The sequence below is a fragment of the Mesocricetus auratus genome, unplaced genomic scaffold (assembly GCF_017639785.1).
Source record: "Mesocricetus auratus isolate SY011 unplaced genomic scaffold, BCM_Maur_2.0 Super-Scaffold_100007, whole genome shotgun sequence".
Classification (NCBI taxonomy): Eukaryota; Metazoa; Chordata; class Mammalia; order Rodentia; family Cricetidae; genus Mesocricetus; species Mesocricetus auratus.
Genome location: NW_024429191.1, coordinates 40,310,115 through 40,333,996, shown reverse-complemented (window position 1 = coordinate 40,333,996; position 23,882 = coordinate 40,310,115). Strand labels below are relative to the sequence as shown.

Sequence of the window (23,882 nt, the reverse complement as noted above, 5' to 3'; positions counted from 1 at the left end):
ATCCTCCTCATCCTGTACTTAGAGGCTCAAGTCAAAGCAGGGGTAGCCATCTCATCCTCTTGCACCACCAGGCTGAAGTGCCTCCTACCCCTGTTCTGCTCGGGGAGCAGAGGTAGCAAGCCTACACCCACAGTGGGTATGCATAGATGCTGCCCATACACTAGACAGTTCACCCATGCTAGATCGTAGATCTTGGAGAGAAGAGTGCCAGCAGCTTCCAGTCCTGCCAAACTGGCTATGGGCCTGGGCAGATGGCTTTGCATGTGGCTGCCTGACTTGCCCAGACAATTCCTGTTGCCTTGGGGATTTAAGCAGCTTAGGCCAAGCCCAGCTGATGTTTTTAGAACTTCCTATAAACAAAGGAAAAGATGCGGCTTATGTAACACCCTGGCTGGATGGTACGGGACAGCCGTCTGCCCAAGAAGTGCAAGCAGACATGGGGATCTGAGCTGCCCCAACCTTCTACTGAGCCACCCTCTCAGGGACATTCTTTCTAAGCCTTCTGCAAGCTTTCTACCAAATGAGTGACCTTGGAGCCCATTCCAGAATAAGAGAAACTTCAGGCGTATCCAAAACAATAGCTAACAAATTGTCCCTTGAGAAGGCAAGACTCAACAAATGAACTTATCTAATCCACACGTCAGCACTAGGAGGCAAGCATGAGCACTGCATCAATTGTGGAAGATTTAGAGCTGAGCAACAACTTTCCCTGCTCCCTGGTGCTGAACATGACCCAAACAGCCCCCGACCCCACAACCATTCCCACTTCTGCTCACAGCTTTCTCAGCATCAGTAGCCAGAAACCCTAACATTTCCCATACTCCCTTAGAGCCAGTGCATATGTAAGAATTAAGGTCTGCCCTTTACAGACATGACAGGGAATGGAGGTGAGGCGGTAAGCCTGTGTCCAGTCACCTCTTAGAAGCCAAAGGCAACTGAACCAGTTCCCCAGCCCACTGTCTGAATGGAATGGGACCAAGACAGTGAACTCTTGCATCCCACTGCTCCTGGGGAGACCCTGTGATGCATCCCAGGACTCCTCGGGGAAGCCTGTGCAAGGCTAGCCCCACCAGATCTCCCAGGGCTTCTGCAGAGCCTTGAAGCCCCTTTCTGCTCAGAGTTCAGACTGGTTTACTTCAGGAGCTGTCCGGCTGATATAGTTCCAGAACAAATGTGAAGCAAGGCTAAGTTCTGCCTCCAAACCCTCCCTGCGTCTCTCTGATTAGACCTTCTAAGAGAAGACACAGCCAATCACACCTAGGGAAAGCTGGGTCATCTTTACTGCCTTATTTGTGAAATGGGGTTTCCAGCCCAGGCTGTACTTTAACTCTCTCCATGGCTGGGGGTGCCCTGAACATCTGATCTTCCTGACTCTATCTCTCTAGTGCTAGGATTATAGGCATGTACCACCGTGAGAGTTTTACACAGTGCTGGGGATCAAACTCAGGGTCTCAGGCTAAGCAAATACTCTACCAACTGAGCTGAACTCCCCAATCACTTTTTCTTACACATCTGTGTCCTCAGACGCTGTGAGGTTCATTCTCTGCACAGCATTGCTGTCTTGGATTTTTCTTACCTGTTAATTTGTGTCTGTCCTTCTCTGTCCATATGGTAGACACCCTTGTTGCTTCCAGCATCCTGTCAGCTCTGGGAACCCTGGCTCTGGCCAGCAGTGTGAGTGAGGCTGGATCTGGGTGCATTTCCTTGCTTCCTCCTCCCCTGCTTGGGTGAAAGCCTCATAGCAACTTAACCACCAGGATTTTGAGGTCGACTTTCTCTGGTAGCAAAAGCTAGTCTTTTCAGACCACATACAGTGTGATTTTCTTAAAAGCACGGCCCTGCTTCTTTCTTTCACCGTGATCCCTGGTGCCTGGAACATTCCATCCAGTAAATATGAGTCAACAGTAAATGGACTCTTCCTTCCTGTCCTGTAATAAGACAACAAGTGTGACAAAGTCAGAAGTTGCCTATGGAGTCAAGCTGTGCAGTGTAGACAGTAACTTGGGAGTGACCTCAATTGTGGGGTCATCACAGCCAGCAGGGAAATGATCCACATGAGGTTAAGAATGAAACTCAGGTCAGCACGGCATTACCTAGTTCTGGGCCCAAAGCTTCTAGAGTCTGACCAAGCAGTTTACTTTCCTTACACTTTTAAATACAGTAAAACTTTGGGGAAAGGTTTCCACATGACAGTTATCACAACGAAGACTTACGCATGGAAACTCCCTTGCAAAGTACATCTCTTTAGACAAGCACCCATGTCATTCACTGTAAGAATGGGTTCTTGTTCACAGAGAGAGAGAGTGCTCAGGGCAAGGACCTAAGGAGGAAGGCTTTATAATAAGTACAAGGATGGGTTCTATTAATTGAGAATGCAAAGCACATGGAACCTCTCTCATAAGAATGGGTTCTATTCACAGAGAGACAAAACCCAGGATTAAGGCCTGAACAATGCTCAGGGTTTGGGGGGATCCAGGTGAAGTCTGGCTCCATAGAATAGTAAGATCACCAAGTTGTTAGACAACTTCCATCCACACCAGCCTTCCCGGTGAACAGGCACCATTCATTTTCCTCCCTTGAAGAAAAAAGCCTGCATATTTAACAGTTCTGAGTTTTCTAATACTTCTGTGAGCTGTGCCTTCTACACATGATTACAAAGAAAAAACAGAGCAGAAGAAATGTAACCTGAGCATCCAGACACAAAAGGTGGTGAACAATGGACTGTGGGAGATTTGCTGAGGCTGTGGTTCCTGGCCAATGGCTTGCATGCTGTCTGTGGTGGACTGCTTTGGACAACCCAGAAATAGAGCTTGCTCTCCCTGGGAACACATGAGTTTTGAGAAGTCTTGGCTGTTTACGTGCTGGATAAGAACAATGGTTGGAATGATTGACTCATAATTGTGCAACTGTTTTTAGATTAGGTACCTAACCCATGTACTGGAAAAGTAGATTGAATTAAGATGTTGGGCCTAGACCCAGGTGTGTGTGTTTTGTTTGTCAGTTGATTTGCATTCGGATCTACTCTAAAAATACTGTTAGTCAAGGACTGGTCCTCTTTTGGACTTTATAATACAACAAACTATATTATAAAATTTCTTAAACAACTGTGTATATAACAAAAGAAATCTAAGTTGGCATATCATAGAGACACACACCAGCATGTATAGCATAAATCACAGAGACACACATCAACATATATAGTATAATAGCCAAGATAAGGAACCAGCCTAGCTGCCCATCAACAGATTAATGGATTTACATATGCACAGTGGAATTCTATTCAGCCATGAAGAAGAAAGAATTTATGTCACTTGCAGGAAAGTGGATAAACTAAATCATCATGTTGACAGAAAAAAGGCAGACTCTCATATGCAAAATCTAGGTGCATTTTAATTGTCTTAATTTTACATTTATTGAGAACAAGGAGTACACATGAATGCATAAGTACATATTCGTGAGTGCACGAATGCAGGTCAGAGGACATCTTGCAGAGAAGGACTTTCTTCTTCCATCACCTGGGGTCTGGAGACAGAAATCAGGTCATCAGCTTTTGAGGCATGTGCCTGTACCTGCTGAGCCATCACACTGGTCCCAGAATCTAGATCAATATGCATACATATGTTGGAGGTCTCTGGGAGCCTCCTGGGTCAAGGTTGGAGAGGGCAGAGTGCAGCCTCCCTGAAAACCGGAGACAATCAGGAGCAACAGCTAGTCAAGTCAAGCAAGATCTCGTTTATTGTTTAAGCAAAGCCCTTTTAAAGTAAAAAACCTCAGGACAGGAAAAGTATTACCCTATAATTTTAAAGGTATTCCTGTGATGTATCTAGTGTCCTACCCCCTCTTGGGCACAGTCTGCAAGTGTGATGACCTCATCCAGTGTGAGTTTGGGCAGCCAATTGTTTTTCTTAGTAAACACTTGAAGCTTCCTCCCAGTGCCATCTTGTAATGGCACAGGTCGTCAGCTTGGGCCACTCTCCCTCCTGCTGGGACATGATCTGTGCTCCTCCACATACTTACATACATACATGAATGAGAGAAAGCAGGCAGAAGCTCTGTGCCGGGAGGAACAGGTTTAAAGGAGTAGAGTAATGGCGGAGCGTGTTTTTTCTCATACGTAGAACCTAGACTCTATACATCCTGTTTCTTGCATGAAAGCCCAAGGCTTATTCAGCAGGAGGAAGGTGCCCTGTGAGAGGGACATAAGGACGAGGGATAGAGATGCATGTGAACAAAATATAAGCATGGAGTTGCCATAGTGAAACATACTTTGTACGCTAAACACTTTAAAATTACATTAAAATAGTGACAGTAAATAGGAAACGGGGGAGAGGAAGTGATTATGATGGCCACCTGTCTGCTCTCTTGCATCCCTCCAGAACATGTAGGTGACATCTCTGGGGTCCCCACATCTCCTTTTCTCAGCCAAGTGTTTCTACCTCTGTTAACAGCTGGTCATGTGCAGGGCTGAGGATCCAACAGCAGCAGATACTCTGTAGCTGGCACAGTGACAAGTGGCGTTTCTTGCTGAGTCTCCCTTTATTTCCTAGAGGATAGATGGGTCCATGCCCCTACTGCATATGGCGTGAAGTCATCTGCTGGGAGTATATGAAGATGAGAAGTTTCATCCCTTGTAGACACCTGATGTAAGCCCACACATTTCCTGATGAAAACCAAGCAGTTCTCAAGTGAGAGGACTCCACAACATCCTTGTCAGAGCTCATCCTGACAGACGTGGGATGAACTGAACTGCATGTCTGCCCACCAGAAAATAATGAAGTCTCAACTGCCAGCAACTCAGAATGTTCCTGGTCTTGGAATCTTCTAAGATACCTGTAAGGTAAAATGAGGTCACATGAAGCCGGGTGGTAGAGGCAGCAGCATCAGAGACAGCAGCACACACCTTTAATCCCAACACTCAGGAGGCAGAGGCAGACAGATTTCTGTGAGTTTGAGGCCAGCCTGCATATGGAGTGAGTTCCAGGACAGCAAACGACACACAGAGAAACCCTGTCTCAAAAAAACAAGCAAGGCCATAATGGGTGGCCTTAATCTAGTCTAACAGGTGTCCTTAAGATAGAGGATTTTACTGCCATAACGTTTGTGCCAATTGCACCGGTGGGCTTGCTGTTGCTGTAGCTTGCAGGGTTCAGGGCTGGGAGGATTGATGACTACTTGTCTCCTCCCATAGTGTACCTAGTGCTTTCCAGCGCCATGAAAGCTAGGGATAGGGATGAAACCCCAGGTCAGCACAAGCTTGGTTTCTCCACATCCTGTGATTCAAGTATGTGATGTTTACAACAATAGGCTCTCACCATAAAGCTCTGGAGGGAGACAACAGCAGTGACAATGAATAGTCTGCAATGTTTGTGGTCTCTGGAACCTCACCAGCCAACAACTCAAAGAGAGGTAACCTGTTTCTGGCATTGGGCTTTTTAATTAGATAGCCTGTGGTGTATAGTAGGGGCATTGTCAGCCCACTGTAGAATAACTTCACTTTTATTCATTTCTGGTCTGCTAATCCTCTTTTTAAAAAGAGAGAGAGAGAGAGAGAGAGAGAGAGAGAGAGAGAGAGAGAGAGAGAGAGAGAGAGAGAGAGAGAGAGAGAGAGAGAGAGAGAGAGAGAGAGAAGAGAGAGAGAGAGAAGAGAGAGAGAGAGAGAGAGAATAGTCTTGGAAATGTGTTTAATGACGATCTCTAATTACACTCCAATTAGTTAGCTGTCAAACCACCCTTACACATGATATACTGAGTCATGTCAGTATTACAGTACTTGAATAGTACAACTTGTTTTGTACATGCTTGACAAAGAAGTAGACTATGCATTGCCACACAAGCTCAAACCAGTTCTAAGAAAGTTTTTAGACTTTGATTCAAGTACAAAGAACTACTCCATATTTTAAGATCCATTAGCGGTGTAATTGAAGAGCTTCCAACTAGCTATCATTTAAAACTGATTAATGTACAATGTAAGGAAGTACCAAACTGAAATTACCATAAAATAATTTGCTAGAATTCTATAAATGCCTTCCAGTTGTTGAATATACTGACATCAGTGTTTGGTAGTTCCTTTTAAAAGACATTTTCAAAGAGTAAATATGTAAATCTCACTACCGATCAGCTTTAACTGGCAGGCCTTTAAATGAATTTTAATAATTGACAGCACTGAAATTGTACTTCCTATTTAAACAAGATGTTATCTCTACAATTTTATGTTAGTAGTAGGCTCCCATTCCTAAAAGCATATTAAATTATTTTAATGTGCTGTGAATTTCATCATCAAGGAGTTGCAGAAGATTGCATCTGCCTTGTTGTGTGCTTCTGTGATGCCCTTCCCTAAGGTTCTCTTGATTCAGACTCTAAACAAAGAAACCTTTCAGAACTCCTGCTGCGTATTGGTTTTCTGTTCCACCTCAACACAGGCCTTCCATTGGCTCTCCTTGGTTGCTACATACGGAAATGAATACAATATCTAGGGCTAGCAATATAACTCAGTGGTACAGTGCTTGCTTAGCATGCACGAGACCCTAGGTTTGTTCCCCAGCGCTGCATAACCCAGGTGCCGTGATTCCTGCCTATAATCCCAGGACTGGGGAGGACCAGAAGGTCAAGTTCATCCTCAACTACAAAAGAACTTCTAGACCAGCCTTGGATCCATGAGACTCTTCTATAAAAGTGCACAAAAAGCAGATATACACTAATAAAGTTTATAAAGAAAGCAATTTTCAGATCAGTGGACATATGTGATGTATCTATCAGAAAACATTAACTTTTAGTAGCAAAGGCACCAATCTGATGCAAAGTCCTCAAGGGCTACTGCTTAGGTTACATTACTGTAATTCATTATCTTCTGCCATAGCTACTCTGTTTTTCTAGGAGCCTGTGACATCATGTGTCTACCGTCTTGTATTCATTAGTGTTCCATTGAAGGAGAACCAATAAGCTGTTTTTATGGAGGAATAGAGACTCACTCTAAGGAACTGTCTCATGAAATTGTAGAGGCGTGATCAGTACAGTGTCTAACAGGGACACCTTGAAGACTAGACATGATATAAAGTGTTGAAGTTTGTGGCCAAAAATACCCTGTTGTAGAACCAGCAAAGGTAAACATGGCCAATGAGAGGAAAGGCAGTCTGATGAATTCTTCCTTGCTTGGAGGAAATTGAGGAGATGTTTCTTCAAGCCTGGTATCTACTGAATAAAGCCTGTCTACATTATAGAAAGGAATGTGCTTTTATAACAGTCCACAGACCTCAATAGAAATCTTATCTAAAACCACTACCAGAAATATCTAAAAATCATCAGAAGCATTATGGGTCAGAAAAGCTGACAAATAAAATTAACCCTATGTACTCTCTGTTCTGAACTTTTCTAAAGACATGACTGAGCTTTGCAAATTTCCCCTAGAGATACAATATTTTTTTAAAATCCTATCTTGACAGTGGATAGGGTATTTCATAGAACTTTGATGTGTATGACAACTTAGGTTTCATAGGTCAGGGAACCAATGTGAGAGGTCTTCAAACCGCTAACGTATCATTGAGGAAGCTGTACACTGTGAATCACACAGTGTACCCTTAAGTTCATTGCAGGGCCCCCCTTGCAGGTAGAGCAGGGGAAGGGCCAGTCCAGCCGGTCTCCTGGGGTGGGGTGGCCTGATCAGGATGGTGAGTGTCGACAACTCAGACCCTCCTCCCATTAGTTACCGGAGAGAAAAAAACACACTGAGTCGGGAGTCTGTCGAAGCAGGATCTCGATTTATTCCAACAGGCAGGAACTTATATAGGGCTGAGGTAGGGAATGGGAATCTTAGGATAGGGTAAGGTGACTTGAGGAGTAAGAGCCAATAGTATTCCACCAAGCAGGCAGGTAACTAGGCAGGGGGCAATCTTGAATCAGGTCTGACTGAGTCATCCCCACGTGGAGGTTATAGGTTAGAGACAGGTCGCCAAACTCTAGCCAGGCTCAGGAGCTTACACTGGGCCTCGCATCCGAGCCTTTCTTAGGCCCAACAGTTCATAATCTTTATTTGCAAGTGTTCATTGCAATGAGTCATTGCTCTGTTTGAAGCATCAGGCTAATGCTACACTATCAAGGCTGGGCCCTCACTGGGACTCCTCTTGGATACCCTGTTGTCGCCCTGTGCTGTGGATCTGTACGTCTGCCCTTTCATGAGCTCCAGCAGTTCTTTGTTGGATGGAGGTTAGGGTGGGCCTGCTCACAGCCCTGGTTCTGCACCTGGGTGGTAGCTGGGTTGATCAGTCTGCCAGCTTTCCCTCATCCTCACCACCCAGGCAAGCTTTCCAGCACTGCCTGGGGTAGCTCACCCAATGTTGTAGGCAACAAGGGGTGGAGCCCGTTCTCTTGCTCTCAAAGCCTCAAGGATGGCTCACCGACACCCACACCACCAGGGCCAGCTCTACTGTGTTGCCCCGGCATGGTGTAGGGCCCTCTCTCCTGAGTGCTGCAGCTGGTGAGCGGCAGGGCCAGCTCTTCTGCTTCCCTGCTCCTAAGGCTAGCTCTCCCTCCTGTCACAGGTGGCGAGGGGCAAGAGGGCAGAGCGCATCTTTCCCTCACCCACACCAACACATGGCATTAATCCTCTTTGAGTCTTTAAACCACTGCATTCTGTCTTTGCTCTCTTGAAAACCTCCTCCTCATGACCTCTTACATCTCTTGGAAACTTCTCTGACCTCCATGGGTATTTCAAGTGAAGTGTGCTTATCTGAAGATTCAAAGCTACACCCACAAATGAGAGAAAACATGGTTTGTCTTCCTAGGTCTGGGTTACCTCACTCGGTCAAGGGTTTCTAAATCCATTCATTTACCTATGAATTTCATTTTTATTGCCTTATAAGCTTATTTAAAGCCTTGCAAATAAACGAAAACATCACACACCAGAATAGACCAAACCCGAAACCTTCTTCTTCTCTACACTCAATGAACTTCTGTACAGTTAGAATAGGCATTCAGAATGTACACTCTTCACATTAAATTTTACGCCTATCACCACCAAAACAAACAAATCCATGATAGAATTAGAACTAGAAAAACAACTACTTTATATATCCTCTTTCATAACTTGTGTCCATCACCTGCATTCAGTCCTTCCTCATCTACAGTAGTTAGCCTTTCTTCTTCTCTTCCCTTCTCTCTCTTCTCTTCATGCTATCTGTACCCACATGTACATCTCTTTCCATGTATACATATATTATTATTGGCTAGAATCTATCTTTCTGAAATTGTGTGACCTTGCTTAATATATATTGTAAGTCTGTCCATTTTGTGAAAATAATTTTACTTCATTTTTCTCTAGACCTGAGTCCATTGTGTACAATCATCAGATTTTCATTACAAATTCATCTCTTGATGGGCAACTAGATTGATTCCAATTCTTTGCTATAGTAAATTAAGCAACAATGAACATGGGGTGCAAATGTCTCTATGGTAAGGTATGGAGTCTTCTGGGTATATGCTCAGGAGTTAAATACCTGGATCATATGGAAGTTCTATTTTTAATTTTTTTTGAGAAATTTCCAAATTGATTTCCACAATACCTATACTAATTTGCACCCATACCAACAGTGAGTAAGGGTTTCTTTCTTTCTACATCCTCTCCAACATCTGTTGTCCAGACTTATTGATGATAGACAATCTGACTATAAGGTGAGGTGTCATCTCAAAGTCATTTTAAATTGCATTTCCCTGATAGGAACAGTGAACACTTCAAAAATGGTTATTAGCTATCTCTGTTTCTTTTTTGAAATATATCCATTCAGTTCACTAGCTCATCTGTTGATTGACTGGTTTATTCCTGTGGTTCCTGCAGTTCTTTGTAAGTTCTGTACATTAGCCAACTGTCTAAAGTGTAGCTGGTTAAGATTCCTTCCCGTTCTCTGTTGCCCATTTCCTTTGCTCTATAGGAACTTTTTCTCTTCATGTTGTCTATCTGTGGATACTGGGGGTGGTTTCTGTGCTGTTGGTGTTCTCTTTAAAAAGGTCTCCTAAATCTTTCAATGTTTGGGGCTTTAAAATAAAGACTTGAATCCATTTAGAACTGATTTTTGGACAAAGTGAAAGACATAAATCTAATTTCATTCCTGCAGGTAGAAATCCAGTTTTTCTAGCACTGTGTGCTAGACAGGCTATCTTTTTTTCCCACAGTGTATTTTGCCTCCTTTATCAAATATTAAGTGGGCATAACTTTGACACCTTATTTCTGGGACCTCTATTCTATTCTATTGGTCTATCTATCTATTCTTATGCCAGCGCCAGGCTGACTTTATCACTCTTTGTTTTTCTTAATAGCTGAATAATATCCCATTGTGTAGATATACCATTTTCTGATTGGATTTATACTCTGCTCTGCTCTATCAAATAGAATCCACATCTGGCATTATTTTCAAGGTCAAGAACATGTGGCTACATAGACCAGAAGCTCTAGGGGAGAACCTATTATTATTTTGCTAAATGGACATAGTATTAAACTGAATCCAAAAGACTTATTGTCATACCTATTCTCCTAGTTAGGGCTACTATTGCTATGATGAAACATCATGACCAAAAGCAAGGTGAGGAGGAAGGGGTTTATTCAACTTACACTTCCACATCACACTCTGTCACTGAAGAAGTCTGCACAGGAGCACAAGCAGGGCTGGATCTGGAGGCAGAAGCTGATGCAGAGGCTGTTGAAGCGTGTTGCTTACTGGATTGCTCCTCATGGCTTGCTCAGCTCGCTTTTTTATAGAACCCAGGATGTCACCACCCACAATGGGCTGGGCCCTCCCTCATCAATCACTAATTGAGCAAACTCCCTACAGGCTTGCCAACAGCCAGTTCTTATGGAGACATTTTCTTAATTGAGATTCCCTGCTCTCAGATGACTTTAGCTTGTGTCAAGGTAGCATAAAACTATCTAGTACATCCATAAATTAATGCATCTCTCAACCCTCATTAGAGAAGCTGCTCTTTTGCAATGAGTGGTGACTAACACTGAGACCCACACTGGTCAAAGTACAAAGACTAAGAGACTGTGGACTGCTCAGCCCTGAGTGGGACATCCATTTTATGCTCCCTCCTTCAAAGGCTCCGGAATCATTCTGAAAAAGGGAGCAAAAAGAGTGTAAGAGCTTCCAGGTGTGTTGGCACACGCCTTTAAGCCCAGCTCTCAGGAGCCAGAGGCAGGTGTATCTCTGTGAGCTCAAGGCCAGTCTGGTGTATAGAGTGAGTTCCAGGACAGCTAGGGCTATTTCACAGAGGAAATCATATCTTGAAAAACAAACAAACAAAAGAATGTAAGAGCCAGAAACTATGGATGACTATAAGGAAACAGTGTCCTCCAGACACACAGCAGGACATCAACACGTGAACTCAGAGAGATCTCAGAGAGATCGTGACAGTCTTCACAAGTTCCCATGCAATCTCAAGCCAAACCAAATCCCAGCATGGAGAAGGAAAGACTTAACATCCTCCTAGCTGAGGAATTATTGGCAATGCATAGGTGCTGGGAGAGTGAGTCAGTTTACTTTAAGAGTGTTGTCCCTAGTTAGCCAACTATGGTCCAAGGCTACACATCCTGGGATATATGAACATCACAAATCAGACTTGATGAATCACAGAAGAGACCTTTTGGAACAAAGCTCTACCATCATCTGTAGACAATTATTCTCCCTTTGAAAGATAGTTCTTGGCCTACTATTGGGTCCTGGTGAAAAGTGAACATTTGACATTGGGTCACTAAGTTACTCTCATGAGGTGGGTATTATCTGTCCCGCCAAAACACAATGTAGTACATACATAGCAGCAATCCATTATCAACTGGAAGTGGTATATACAGATTGGGCTTGAGTAGGTCCTGAGGTTGCAAGCAAGTTTCATGAAGAAGTTGTCCAAATGCCTATGGGTTCTACACCCTTTACAATGTCATCTGCTGCTAAGCATGCACATACAGCCTCATGGGATGTGGCTTATCATCAGTTGACCGAGGAAGAGAAGACTAGGGCCTGGCATTGATTGTTCTGTATGGTATGCAGGCACCACACAGCAGTGGACAGTAGCAGCATTACAACTTCTTTCTGAGAAAACCTTGAAGGATGACAGAAAAAAATCTTCACAATGGGCAGAACTTTGGGCAATACACATAGTCATGCATTTTACTTGAAAGGAGAAATGGCCAGATGTGCAATTGTTCACTGATTCATGGGTTGTAGCCAATGGATTGGCTGGATGGTCAGGAACTTGGAAAAAGCACAATTGGAAAATCAGGGAGAAACATCTTTGGGGGAGAAGTATGTGGATAGATCTCTCAAAGGGGGCAAAGGCTGTGAAGACAGTTGTGTCCCATGTAAATGCTCATCAAAAGGTTATGGAGAGCAGAGAAAGCCTTGAGTGAGTGTGTGAAGCATGGGTGAAGTCCTGAGTGGATGGGTATTGTTGGCATGCCCATGTCAAGGTTCCAGTGCCTCAGAACCATGGATTGAAGACCAGTCCCTCTCTAGGAATCTTTGGGGCTCCACAGCAGATTGGAACTACTGAACAACTACTGGATGCTTGACCTTTCTGTCAGAATACAGTAATTGTTGGACTAGTGGACCACAGCCTATAAGCAACTCTAATAAATCATATGTACATACTTCCTAATATGGCCATGCTAATTAAATCTCATTGCTTTGCCATTCATCACTACTTGTCTTCAATTAGTGTGTTGGGACAGTGGCCAGGCCTGGTCTATTATGCTGTTGTAGGTGACCCCTCTACAGTATGGTTGCCTATGCTGTCTTCCAGGGACTCAAAACTGCTTTTCTTGAAACCATACACTTGGGTCTGATGAGTGATATTTAACAAAACTATACCTTTGGATCATGCTAACCTTACCATACACTGACAGTGCATCACAAGAAGAGTCATGAAGCTAGATCACACTTGCACAGAACTTCAGTCATCTCTCATGCCTTAATCACTCCTTGGCAAGGTAGACTTGAGCATTAGGGTTTTGCCTCTGAGCTCAGCCATCTCATAATGAACTTCATCTGGCAAAACAATTAGTGATTGGAGGACTGGGTAGTGGGTGGGACAAGCCTGGTTCTGTAACAGTGGAGTTTGTCGGTACTGGCCACTGTGCTGTCTCACAGAGAGATCCCATCCATAGATCAATTCTCAAGTTAAATCTGATTTGAGAAGAGTATTGCCTCCTGGTTCCAGAGCCACTTTGTCATTGAGGCTCAGCCTCCTTTCTTTCTTTTCATCCAGACACCAAGAATGGAGTTGACATGCCAAACATGACAAGGGCAAGTTAAACGTCATCCCCAAACAATGGCCTGCTACCTCCCATGAGTTAATGTCTGGGAGACAGCTTTGTCTGTAGGCTTATCAGGGTGACTAAACCTTGAAGGTTTTGGGATCAGGGTGTAAAAAGAAGTATTGCACACATGACTTTCCTTCAGAAAGCTTTATTGATCTCTGTGCCCAGCGAACAGCAGAATGTGGAGAGGTGAAATGAGCCATCTGGGAGTTGATTGAGCACATGCACAGGACAGCAGGTGGGTGAGAAGCCAGGATGAGGCTCCAAAAGCAATTCTCCAAGGACAGGACAGCCAGCAGAAATGAGTTATGTGCAACGGTCCTCTTAGTACTGGGACATCTGCGAGGACAGGAAGAGGACGTGAGAGCCAAGGCCCTGTGCCCTTGTCCCGTGCAGTCCTCCACATCCTCCAAGGCCGAACACAGGGCCCTGCCTCTCACCTTGGCTGGGCTTGGGGGGTACCTGTTCCTGAGGGTTCTTTCATTCAGCAGACCCTTTATCAGGCAGGAGCGGCAGTGGGAGAAGGTTTCGAAGCTTTTCTTGCCATGGTAGGCCCCCATGCCACTGTTCCCTAAATTAGAGGTCAGTTCAGGACCAGGGTTCCAGCCCATCTTGTACTCACAACCCCTATGGTCTCTTTTTTCTGAGCATCCTGGGGGGGGGGGGTAGCCAAACCTTCGAGTGTCCCCTAGGCACCTAGGCCAGGCAGAAGAGTGCTCAGGAAGAGTGTCATCCCAGCCATGCCACCAGATGGCCATGTGACCCCAGTCTTGGGACCCTTGTAAAAGGCCAGAGTGATCAGGACTAGGATCCCCACACTAGACTTACCTACACCCCCGAAGGGCAAAGTAGGCACAGTGATGTGAACAATGACATCGTTGGCTGTCACTCCTCCACTTGATGTCTCCGCAATCATTTTCTTGATCACCTGTGTGAACACCCAGGCAACCACCTTGCAGTTCCTCATTCTCTCCACCCTTTCTGAACGTATCTTGGAGCCTCAAGAATAGGGACTGGTGAAAGCCGAGCCCTAGTCACCAGCTCTATAATCCTTAGCCCCTTCGGCATCTCCAGCCCTCTACAAATACCACATGACGCTGAGCACTGAATGGGAGAACAGCAGTGGTTCCACAACCCAGTGGCAATGGCTACATCATCCACAGCTCCAGGAAGATGAAACTGTCATAATCTTAGAGCTAAGACTAAGGAGGCTCAGACAGGTTAAGTGATTTGCCCAGGACCACACAGCTAATGAATGAGGAAGCTACAGACTTAAACCCAGGCCCTGTGGATCCCTGGGTTCTCTTGCATGTAAGTGCTGTGCCTGAGAGGCTGGGAAGGTGGGAGCGGGACTCCTAGGCCCACCTTGTTGTTGTTAGAGAACACGTAGAGTGCCAGGGGCTTCTCACGCTGGTTGATAAATTTAATGGCCTCCTCCAAGCTTTGAACACTCACGATGGGCATCACTGGCCCAAAGATCTCCTCCTGCATCACCTGGGACTGGGGATCCACGTCCACGAGAATGGTGGGAGCTGAGGCAGGAAATGAGATAGAGTCTGTCTATGCTGATCCATCCCCAATCCCCAACACACACATGTACACACATGTCGGTGTCAACATCTAGTTCCTGCTTCCATTCTTTTGCAAATGAAGCTGCCAAGCTTATGTGGGCAAAGACAAGACCTGAAGTGCTCTTTTCATGCCCAACTCTCCCCAACTCCCAAGTCCTGGACTCCATCATGGCAGACCATGGGGATATCTACAGACTAATCTGCATAGGAGAGCAGAATCTAAACAGTGAAGGGACAGCTATTATATCTGCTGACCTTACCCCAGAACTATCCTCCCTCCTTGATAAAGGGGCTCCAACTGAGGTTGACTCCCAGCCTGGCCTGGCCTGAGCTCTTGGGCTCTCTGCTGTCTCCCTTCCCTGATGCCTTGTGTAGATTGGAGATAGAAATGATGCCCTTGTCTCTGCCTTGTGGGAGACTGTAGAGGAGGCAGATACTGAGCACACACCTCTTCTGAGAGCCCCAGAGCTTTCTGCAGACCCCCTTGAGAAAGACTACTTGATGAGTATCTGTGCCCACTTTTTGTAAACTTGCAGTAGACCATAGCAGCCCAGACACACAGGCAGAACACACACCTATGTATCGTGAAGCTGCATCCCAGGTGCCCCCATGAGCCACTTTCTGGCCCTCAATCAGGCGTATGATCCGCTGGAAGTGACGGTCATTGATGATTCTCCCATAATCGCGGGACTGCTTAGCATCTTCCCCATAGAAATCCTGAGAAGAGATGAGGCATCAAGGAAGATTTGGTCCTGTCATGACCATGATTTCCCAGCTCTAGGCAGTGACTGACTTTAGGGGGGTTGGGAATCTGAGTAGAGCTTGTCCCCCCATCACGCCTTGTACCCTTTCCAATTGTCTGCAGTATGTGCATATATTTCTTCTGTGAGTAGAAGAAAAGTACCTAGAATTTCTCAAGGTCCTAGAAGCTGACTGAGGCAAAATATATCCCCTGTGCCTTGCAGCGCCCTGATCCCATCTGCTGGTCACACTCACCTTGAGTGACTTTTTGAGCTTCTCCACAATTTGGTTTTGAGTGGAGGGGTCACAGAGGATGTAGTCTGGGGCCACACAGGTCTGACCACTGTTCATAAATTTTCCCCAGGCAATACGCCTGTGAAAATGCAGTCTGTTAATCATGGGAGCTGCCTTGAGACTGTCCGCATGCTCAGGGCAAGGCACTGAAGGCTGAGTGATGGAGGACAGCCCATGGGCTGGATGCTGCCAAGGTGGTTCCTCCTAAGCAACCACTCACTTGCAGATGCACTGAGCATCCCAACCCCTCCCCACACACACATACCACAGAGATTCCTGCAGCCAGAGGGTTTAATCTCATGGGTGTCAGAGGGGAAGTTCTGAGGATATTTGGGGTGAGTGCTCTGTGTCTCTGATCACATTCTCAGAGTCTTGCATAACCAGGTGACACCTCTACAAGTATCCTTCCAGGTGGCCAGAAGTCTAGCTAGTACAGATGTGAGTCCTATCATGGACTCTAAGCAAGTGTCTCTGTGTTACTACTGGTCTTGCTCACCAGATCTCAGATGGGATCTCCTGCAGAGGCTTGGTAAAGTTCTCCAAACCATGAGTACCCCACAGTTGTTTTTCCTGAAGTTTCTACTTGGAGAACCACCGGGACGATGCCCACAGAGTCAGTGCTCTCTCTAGAGGCCCCCTCTAGGAAAATGTCTATGAATAGTGTTCTCCCCTTCAACTTCTCCCAACCCCAAACTATAGGCTCCTAGGGGCAGGGACCATCTTCATTAATTGGTGCAGAGCTTGGCACCTTCATGTGTTGGAAGGTAGATAGCATCCCAAGCCTCTGTAGCCAGCCAAGCCCGAGCCTCCTCACCGGCAGGCCACATCCAGATCACAGTCCTTGTCCACATAGCAAGGGCTCTTTCCTCCAAGCTCCAGGGTGACAGGGGTCAGGTGCTTGGCCGCAGCTGCCATGACAATCTTCCCCACAGCTGTGCTGCCGGTGTACATGATGTGGTCAAACCTCTGTGTAAGCACCTCCGTGGTTTCAGAGACACCCCCTTTGATCACTGGGTACAGCTCCTTCCAGCAAAGAGACAGGGGAGACTCAGAAAAACCAAGCCTCTCCTCACTCCACACATAGACTGGGCACTTGGCAGCCCCTCAGCCCTCCAGCTCTGTACGCTTCTGGGTACCCTAACAGGTAAGTGATTCTCCTAGCTCAAGGGCTCCATTTACCCTGTCTTTAGAAGCTGGACTCCTCCCACCTGCTTAAATAACCCACTGTCTCCCAAGCTTTGAAGACTTGACCCCCATCATAGTAATCTTTGAACTCTAGAAGGCACCTCACCTTATCTAGGTACTGAGGGACAAGTGTGGCTAGCATATTTGCCGTGTTCTCACTCACTTCTGAGGGCTTGAGGACTACTGCATTTCCTGGAGAATACAAAGTCAGGGCCATCCTCAGGAGACCTCCTCGAAAACTCTTCCCACCCAATGACCAGGCCTAGAGATTCCATTATGTCACCTGTACCTTTGGAAGGCAGTGGGAGAGGCTAGACATGAGTGCATGCTGTGAGTACATACAGGCACATGCCGAGAAACACAGGTACACACAAAGGAACACAATGCAGGAGCACACACAGGTACACACATGAACGTCTGCTACGGGTACACCAACTGCCCCCCTCAGCAGTGCTGGGAGGCTGGGGGAGAAGAAAGGACACACAGAGAGATGCCCAGGCTGGGTGACAGAGCAGCTCTGGCCTCTTCTGTCACATATTAGCAGAGAGTCCTTACCCCCACCCACCCACTCCACCCCAACCCCATAGGTATATGGAGAGGCCATCCTGCAGGCTTGGCTACACGGTTTGGTTACCACAACCTCCTGTAACTGCCCCTCCAGAATGGAGCCCTCATACCTGCAGCAATGGCACCCACCATGGGCTGGATGGTGAGGTTGAATGGGTAGTTCCAAGCACCTATGACAAGGACCACGCCCAGGGGCTCTGAGTGGATATAGGATTCATCCTGCTGGGTCTGGTGAGTCTTTTCCACGGGCGCATCCTCAGCCCACTCTGGAAGTTTCTTAATTGTGGTGTCAATCTCCTCCAGCACATGTGCCAACTCCTCATTGTAGGCGGTCCATTCATTCTAGGGAGAGGCTCCACATGAACTTGAGGCCCACAGCCAAGGCTCTACTGCCTTGGGGAGTTGGCTGCTCAGTGGTGTCCATAACAGGGTGCTGGGATACAGAGCAGGCACAGAAAGGACACAGAGCTGAAGGATGGCCAGCAGGGTAGGAGGTCTGAACGGCCCCTCCTTCCCAAGGTTTGGAGGCTGGGGTCTGTGTGAGGTGGCTGGGGGTGCCCCAGGACCCAGAGCTGGTGAAGGAATGAATGAAGCCAGGGCTGGCCAGAGGAATGGGTTTGAGGGTCATTGGTGAGGGAGGAAACATGTTGTCCGGAAGGCTTACAGACCACACTGAGACCTGAACCTGAGAAGAGCTTGGGAGATCACAGTGTTGAGTAGACATGGGCACCACCCCCACCTGAGGAAGATGTGCCCAAGAGTGGCAGACCAAAAACCAGAAGTATGGCAGAGGGAGGCAGGAGCTGGGGCGGTTGGGGACACCAGAGCCTCCTGGAATGGTAGGGGACAAGACGAGCACGGGTGACAAATATGCATTAAGGTGGAAAGCTGGAAGGTGGGTGAGTCCTGACTAGCAGAGGGAGGAAGCAGTCTCAAGTGAGCCCTGACCTCACAGTGAAAGGTTTGTGGAACTGGAGGCTCCTGATTTTGCTCAGAGCAACCCCAGGGAACAAGGAGGAAGGAGGAAGCCATGTGGAGTTGGATCCCCGCCTTGCTGGTCCTTGGTGTGACGAACCAGGTAGACCAGGGAGAGACTGAAGACCGAAGGATAAGGCAGATTTGCAGTGTATTGGGGGGGGGCGACGGGTCGAGGGCAGAAGAGCGTGTCCAAAGGTAGTGGAAGGAGAGAGCGACCCTACAAGCTTTGCCAATCCTTTCGGAGTCTCACGTTCCCCTCTATAACATTGCCACTACATGCCCAGTGTTTGGTGAGCAGTGCAATCCTCGGTGAAGTGCTGGGTGGCGGGCAATTGATTCCCTATACTGAAGGTGCGACTGTCCCCGTGTCTGTTGTATCTCTGCTAGTCCCTTTTTGTAGCCGCTCCCCTACCCCCACCCCGGGACACTGTACCTTGTGCAGGTCAGAAGCCAACGCAGCAGTGATGTCCGGCTGGCGCTCGGTGATCATGCGTCGCAGCGCCTCCAGTTGCTGGATTCGGAACTGCAGCGGGCGAGTCTTGCCTGAGTTAAAGGCCTCACGCGCCTGGCTCACGATGTCACTGATCTTGCTCATTGCACCTGGAGATAGAGAGCATTTTGCAGCAGAGGAAGCCGGATGGCCACATCCTCGGCTCCGGGCTGTGCTTTGGAACCAGCACCCTGGCATTGGCTCACCCCTACACCACTCTGTTAATTTTATTTGGATAAAGACCTCTCCTAGAGACTGGAAAATGTGTTTCTCCTGGAAGGTCTCCTTTTCTGGCTAAGATGACTGGGCCTTTTTGATGTCTTTAGACATCCCAGGTCAGATGACACTAATCCACAGTGAGCCACATCCATCCTAAGCAGGATCTGCCATAGGGTGGAAGGGGCACCCTTCCTGGCAAGTCTCCGAATCTGATTTACTAGCATATTGGGACAGCTTTTTGCATTAGGTTGGATGCATACACTCCCAACCCAAGTAAAGAAAAACTAGCACCGAAATTCCCACACACCCTTCCTAGCTACACCGTGGTGCTCAAATGTGCTGGTTGCCTGGCTAAGCAGAGCCAGGCTTAGCTTTTAGATCAATGTGTCCACACCAGTGTGACGCAGGCCAATGCTAACAAAGGTCTTTCAGACTCTCTGGTTCTGGTGCAAAACTGCAGAGGTGATTCCTGATTCCAGTACAATAAAGAAGCTGGCATATTGGCATGGCTCTTGGGGTAGGGGTGGAGCTTTGACCATATCCAGCAAAGGCCTCTTGAAAGTATTTGTGGGGTTAGGGAAATGGTTCAGCAATTAAGAATGTGCACTTCTCATCCAAAGACTCACATCCTATTCCAAGCCCCTCACCTGTAACCCAGCTCCAAGGGGATCGGATGCCTTTGTAGGCGCTTGTACTCAAAACACACACACACACACACACACACACACACACACACACCAATACACACAATAAAAATAATAAGAATAAATCTCTATGTTGAAAAATGTACAACTAAAAATTTTTTAAAGTAAGTATTTGTAACACTGGGGGTCTGCTCAGGAGTTTCTCTTAACTGCAGCTCCCTAAGCAACAAGAAAGCACTTACTGTTTGCATGTGGCAGACATGCTGGGAACAGCCTAGCACCGGTGGTGTCTTGTGGTGGATTATTTAGAAATAAGATAGGAAACTATCAAGCACATTCACAAAGGCTCTGCCTGCCACATACGTGTCGTTGGGAAAGAAAGGAGCATGTTACCCAAACAGCAGGTGTAGAACTCATGCACGAGTGAAAGAAATTTGAGCGTTGCCCCAGTGTGAGGAGCAACCGAGGGAGTAGAATAATTAGTGATCATTTTTCCCTCTTCCTCCCTCTCCCAGGCCTGTGCTCCTACCACTGAACCACACCCCAGCTGCCCCGATGTTGCTTCTCATTTTTTATGGCACTTGACATTTTGCAATGAGCTCATTTTCCTGAACGTTTGTTGCATCTTTGAGTGGAGAATCCACGGTCGTGGTGAAGAACTGAGCAAAAGAGGGTGCAGCTAAAAGCACCTCGCCTTCTCCTCCAAGAAGCTGTCATTCCTGCTGCACAGAGAGAGGGCCGTTGGTGCCAATCCCTCACACTCCTTCCAGAGATATTTGGCCCAACCCTGTATAACATTTAACATTGGAGTGTGGAGGAAGTTATTCCTACTCTACAGAAATACAGCAAGTTCCCCCTCCCAAGTCCATCCCCATGTAATATTACATATAGTATTCAATAATATTAGATATGGGTGCATGAACCTGCCTGATTTTGCATTCAGATTCCTTCCACCACCTCCTTCACCCATGGGTGTCCTACCCTGGGGAGAGGAACCCTGTTGGCATCCAGGCTTCAAATCTGGACATGCCACACCCTATTTCTTATGATCCACCAGGAGGCTGGGCAATTCCTTTATTGGGAGCCCTTGGTTCAGCCAACCTGTGGCCCAGGTCCTTCCTGCTAGTCACAGCTTCAGTCATGCCACCCTGCAGCAAGACTGTACTTCCCTTCCCACCCTTGCAAGACTACATGGCATCAGCCACAAATCACCAAGGTAGGTGACCCAGGAAGGGAAGGGCTTCATGTGAATGAGGCTGAGCTGGTCTGAGCTCACCACTCAGTGTCATCTCCCAAAACAAAATGGTCTTTAAGAGGCTAGGCCCTGGGCCCCTCTGAGAGCCAGTTAACTACAGTGCTGTTCAGAGTCACTGAAGATGGGTGGGAACATATTCAGTGTTGCACCTGAATGGGACATGAACTGGGTTTCTTCTCCCAGCAGCAGCCCGCCTGGGGGTTGTGCCTTCCCCCTAAACGTGCCCCATTCTCGGCCCTTCTTCACACTCCCCTCAGTCTCATAGAACCTCCGTACTAGAGCTGGTGAGATGGCTCAGAGGGTAAAGTACTTGATTTGAAAGCGTGAGGAACTGAGTTTGGATGCCAAGAAATCATGTAAAGCAGATGTGGTAGCACATTTCTGAAATCTCACAACTCCTGCTGAAAGATGGGAGACAGAGACAGGAGAATCCCTGGAACCTCACAGGTCAGCTATCTGGTATGCCTAGATAGCAGTCAACAACAAAGAACAGACCCTGCCTTAAACAAGGTAGAAGTGGGGACTGACAACCAGAGCTGTCTACTGACCCACACACATCACACACACACACACACACACACACACACACACACACACACACACACACACACACACACGGGAAAGGGATAAAAAGAGACAGAGGGACAGAGAGATTGATTTTTCTAGTGGACCAAAATAGCACTCAGAAAGAAAGGTCAGCTATGCATCTGTTCCACAAATAAGGACAGTAAGACTGAAAACCACTCAACGTGCCACCTGTGCCCTCACAGGTGACAGGCACTGAAGTCAGGCTTTGAACGCACAAGCGTCTTTCTCCAAGGTGTGTTCACTCACCTATTCATCCCTGCCACCTTTCTAGGGAGTAGAGAAGCTTGACTGTGCACACCAAGATGTCTCACCCAAAGGTCACCTCTGTTCTTGTGTTTTGTGTGTCTCTGGGATTTTCTTAGCCCAGTGTTGTAGACGACAGAGCTCCAGGAATCTGGTGCTGGACATTCAATGCACCCAGTCAGGAAATGCTGGCCTGGCAGGGTGTCGACCAGTTGTCCTCAGAATGAGTGAGAGACTTGTACTCTCAAGGCCCTTGCTCCAAGCAGGCTGTACTTACATGTTCCCACCTAGAAAGGAAGTAAGGAGGGTGAGGGAGATTACCTTTTACACAGCCTCCTCCAGCAGTTGGGACTTCTGGAATGAGCAAGAACCAAGAGAGGGCTCATATATATAAGGACCCTCTTTCCCACCCACTTGGTCCCAGTCCTCACCCAGGAAGTTCGCGTGAGGAGCTAAAACAATATTCAAGCATAATCCGGACCTCTCCTCCACAGAGGTTTTGAAGATTAGGTCTCAGGCTGTCTGTTTTGTTCTGTTCTGAACTGCAAGATGAGCCTGTGAAAGTTTGTGTGGGCTCTTAGCCAGCCCTCAAAAGAAGCCAGTGTTTGCCCTGGGCGTGGGGGCCACTGAGTGATTCAACCTGGCACGAACCTCATGCATCTCCAAATTGCTTCTGCCAGATGCTGTTCCATGAGTCCCCTGTTATGTAAGGTCTACAGTGGGTGCATTACAGTTATGAAGTATGCACAGCACCCAGAAAATGCATGCCAAAAATTCCCATCCCATTCTGTCACTGCTATAAGCAAGGAACTAGGGTTCCACTGAGGCACAAACTCATAACATGCTGTTTGGAGATTTCTACAGGGGTCCCTAGTAGTATGTGGAGCTGTTCTCACAAAGATTAATGGGGAATGTGGCGAAGGCCCACCAGGATTGTCAGGAATTTCCTCTCTGTGATCACCCAGGGAGGACAAAAGCTGGAAGTCCCTTCCTCTGTGTTTTAAGCAGTGTTCTCTGAGCCCCTGGTCTGTGCCACACTGTGGGGTATAGGTTCACATGGACCACCACAGCCAGCCACGTCCCACATCTGCACTGTCACCAGGGCTTCTTGGTGCCCCTTGCTACCAGGCTGCCTTGCCCCCTTCCCCACCTGCTGTTCTCTCAGAGGAAAACAGGTCCTCACCATGGCTGTGAGCCACTGAGACTGCTCTTGCTCTCCTCTGAATCTGCACACTCCATGGCTCTGCTCCAGTGTCAGATCAAATAGCACCACTTTGTCCTCTTCAGTCTTTTCCTCCAGGCATGCTGTGTCTACAGGTACAGGTAATAAGAATATAATTCCCAGGTGAGGGACACTCCTAGGTGGAGAGAGGTTTTCAGACAGGAACAGCAGCCAAGGCATGCAGGAGACAGAGTAGTGTGTCTTCTGAAGATTGTCACTGATATAGTGTAGTGTGTGACCTTGAGGAGGTGAGAAGAGGGACCACACTCCAAGGCCCAGATCCCCATGGACTGGGCTGGGGCATGGGATGGGGACAGCAAATGGCTTGTCAGACAGACACAGCTGGTTGTCATTTTTTTTTTTTTTTGCTTTTGTTGTAAGCAATGGCCGTGGTACCTTGCTACTGTCTGGCGTAGGCCAGGGAGTCTCAGAGCCACTTAAATTGATGAAGAACAAAGTCTCCAGGGTTGTTTCATCTTCTTTTTGGTTAAAACTTTTGTCTTGGGGCTGGAGTGTGACACTTACCTGGTACCTAGTGTTACAGAGAGCAATGTTTTGCTTCTGGGGTAACTTGAAGTGTGACTCCTG

General features: G+C 47.1%; 1 protein-coding gene and 1 long non-coding RNA gene across 4 annotated transcripts; both read right to left on the bottom strand.

Annotated features, from left to right (window-relative positions):
- Nucleotides 1–3,379: 3,379 nt before the first annotated feature.
- LOC110340436 lies at nucleotides 3,380–10,708 on the bottom strand. 2 transcript variants are annotated; one of them, XR_002382255.2, is made up of 3 exons: nucleotides 10,598–10,708; nucleotides 4,351–4,830; nucleotides 3,380–4,186 (listed from the first exon to the last, which is right to left on the bottom strand). It is a non-coding gene; the product is annotated as an uncharacterized LOC110340436 (long non-coding RNA). The 2 variants fall into 2 exon arrangements; XR_002382254.2 differs by having other exon boundaries at nucleotides 4,437–4,830.
- Nucleotides 10,709–13,429: 2,721 nt separating this feature from the next.
- On the bottom strand, nucleotides 13,430–22,622 carry Aldh3a1 (aldehyde dehydrogenase 3 family member A1). 2 transcript variants are annotated; one of them, XM_013111568.3, is made up of 12 exons: nucleotides 22,504–22,622; nucleotides 22,076–22,359; nucleotides 19,067–19,233; nucleotides 17,766–17,997; nucleotides 17,195–17,280; nucleotides 16,718–16,926; nucleotides 15,865–15,982; nucleotides 15,444–15,585; nucleotides 14,663–14,829; nucleotides 14,126–14,225; nucleotides 13,738–13,868; nucleotides 13,430–13,636 (listed from the first exon to the last, which is right to left on the bottom strand). In XM_013111568.3, exons 3-12 carry the CDS (start codon nucleotides 19,226–19,228, stop codon nucleotides 13,622–13,624), a joined length of 1,362 nt encoding a protein of 453 aa, XP_012967022.1. In that variant the 5' UTR covers nucleotides 19,229–19,233; nucleotides 22,076–22,359; nucleotides 22,504–22,622; the 3' UTR covers nucleotides 13,430–13,621. The 2 variants fall into 2 exon arrangements, with proteins under 2 accessions (XP_012967022.1, XP_040604729.1); XM_040748795.1 differs by lacking the exon at nucleotides 22,076–22,359 and having other exon boundaries at nucleotides 22,394–22,514.
- Nucleotides 22,623–23,882: the final 1,260 nt, after the last annotated feature.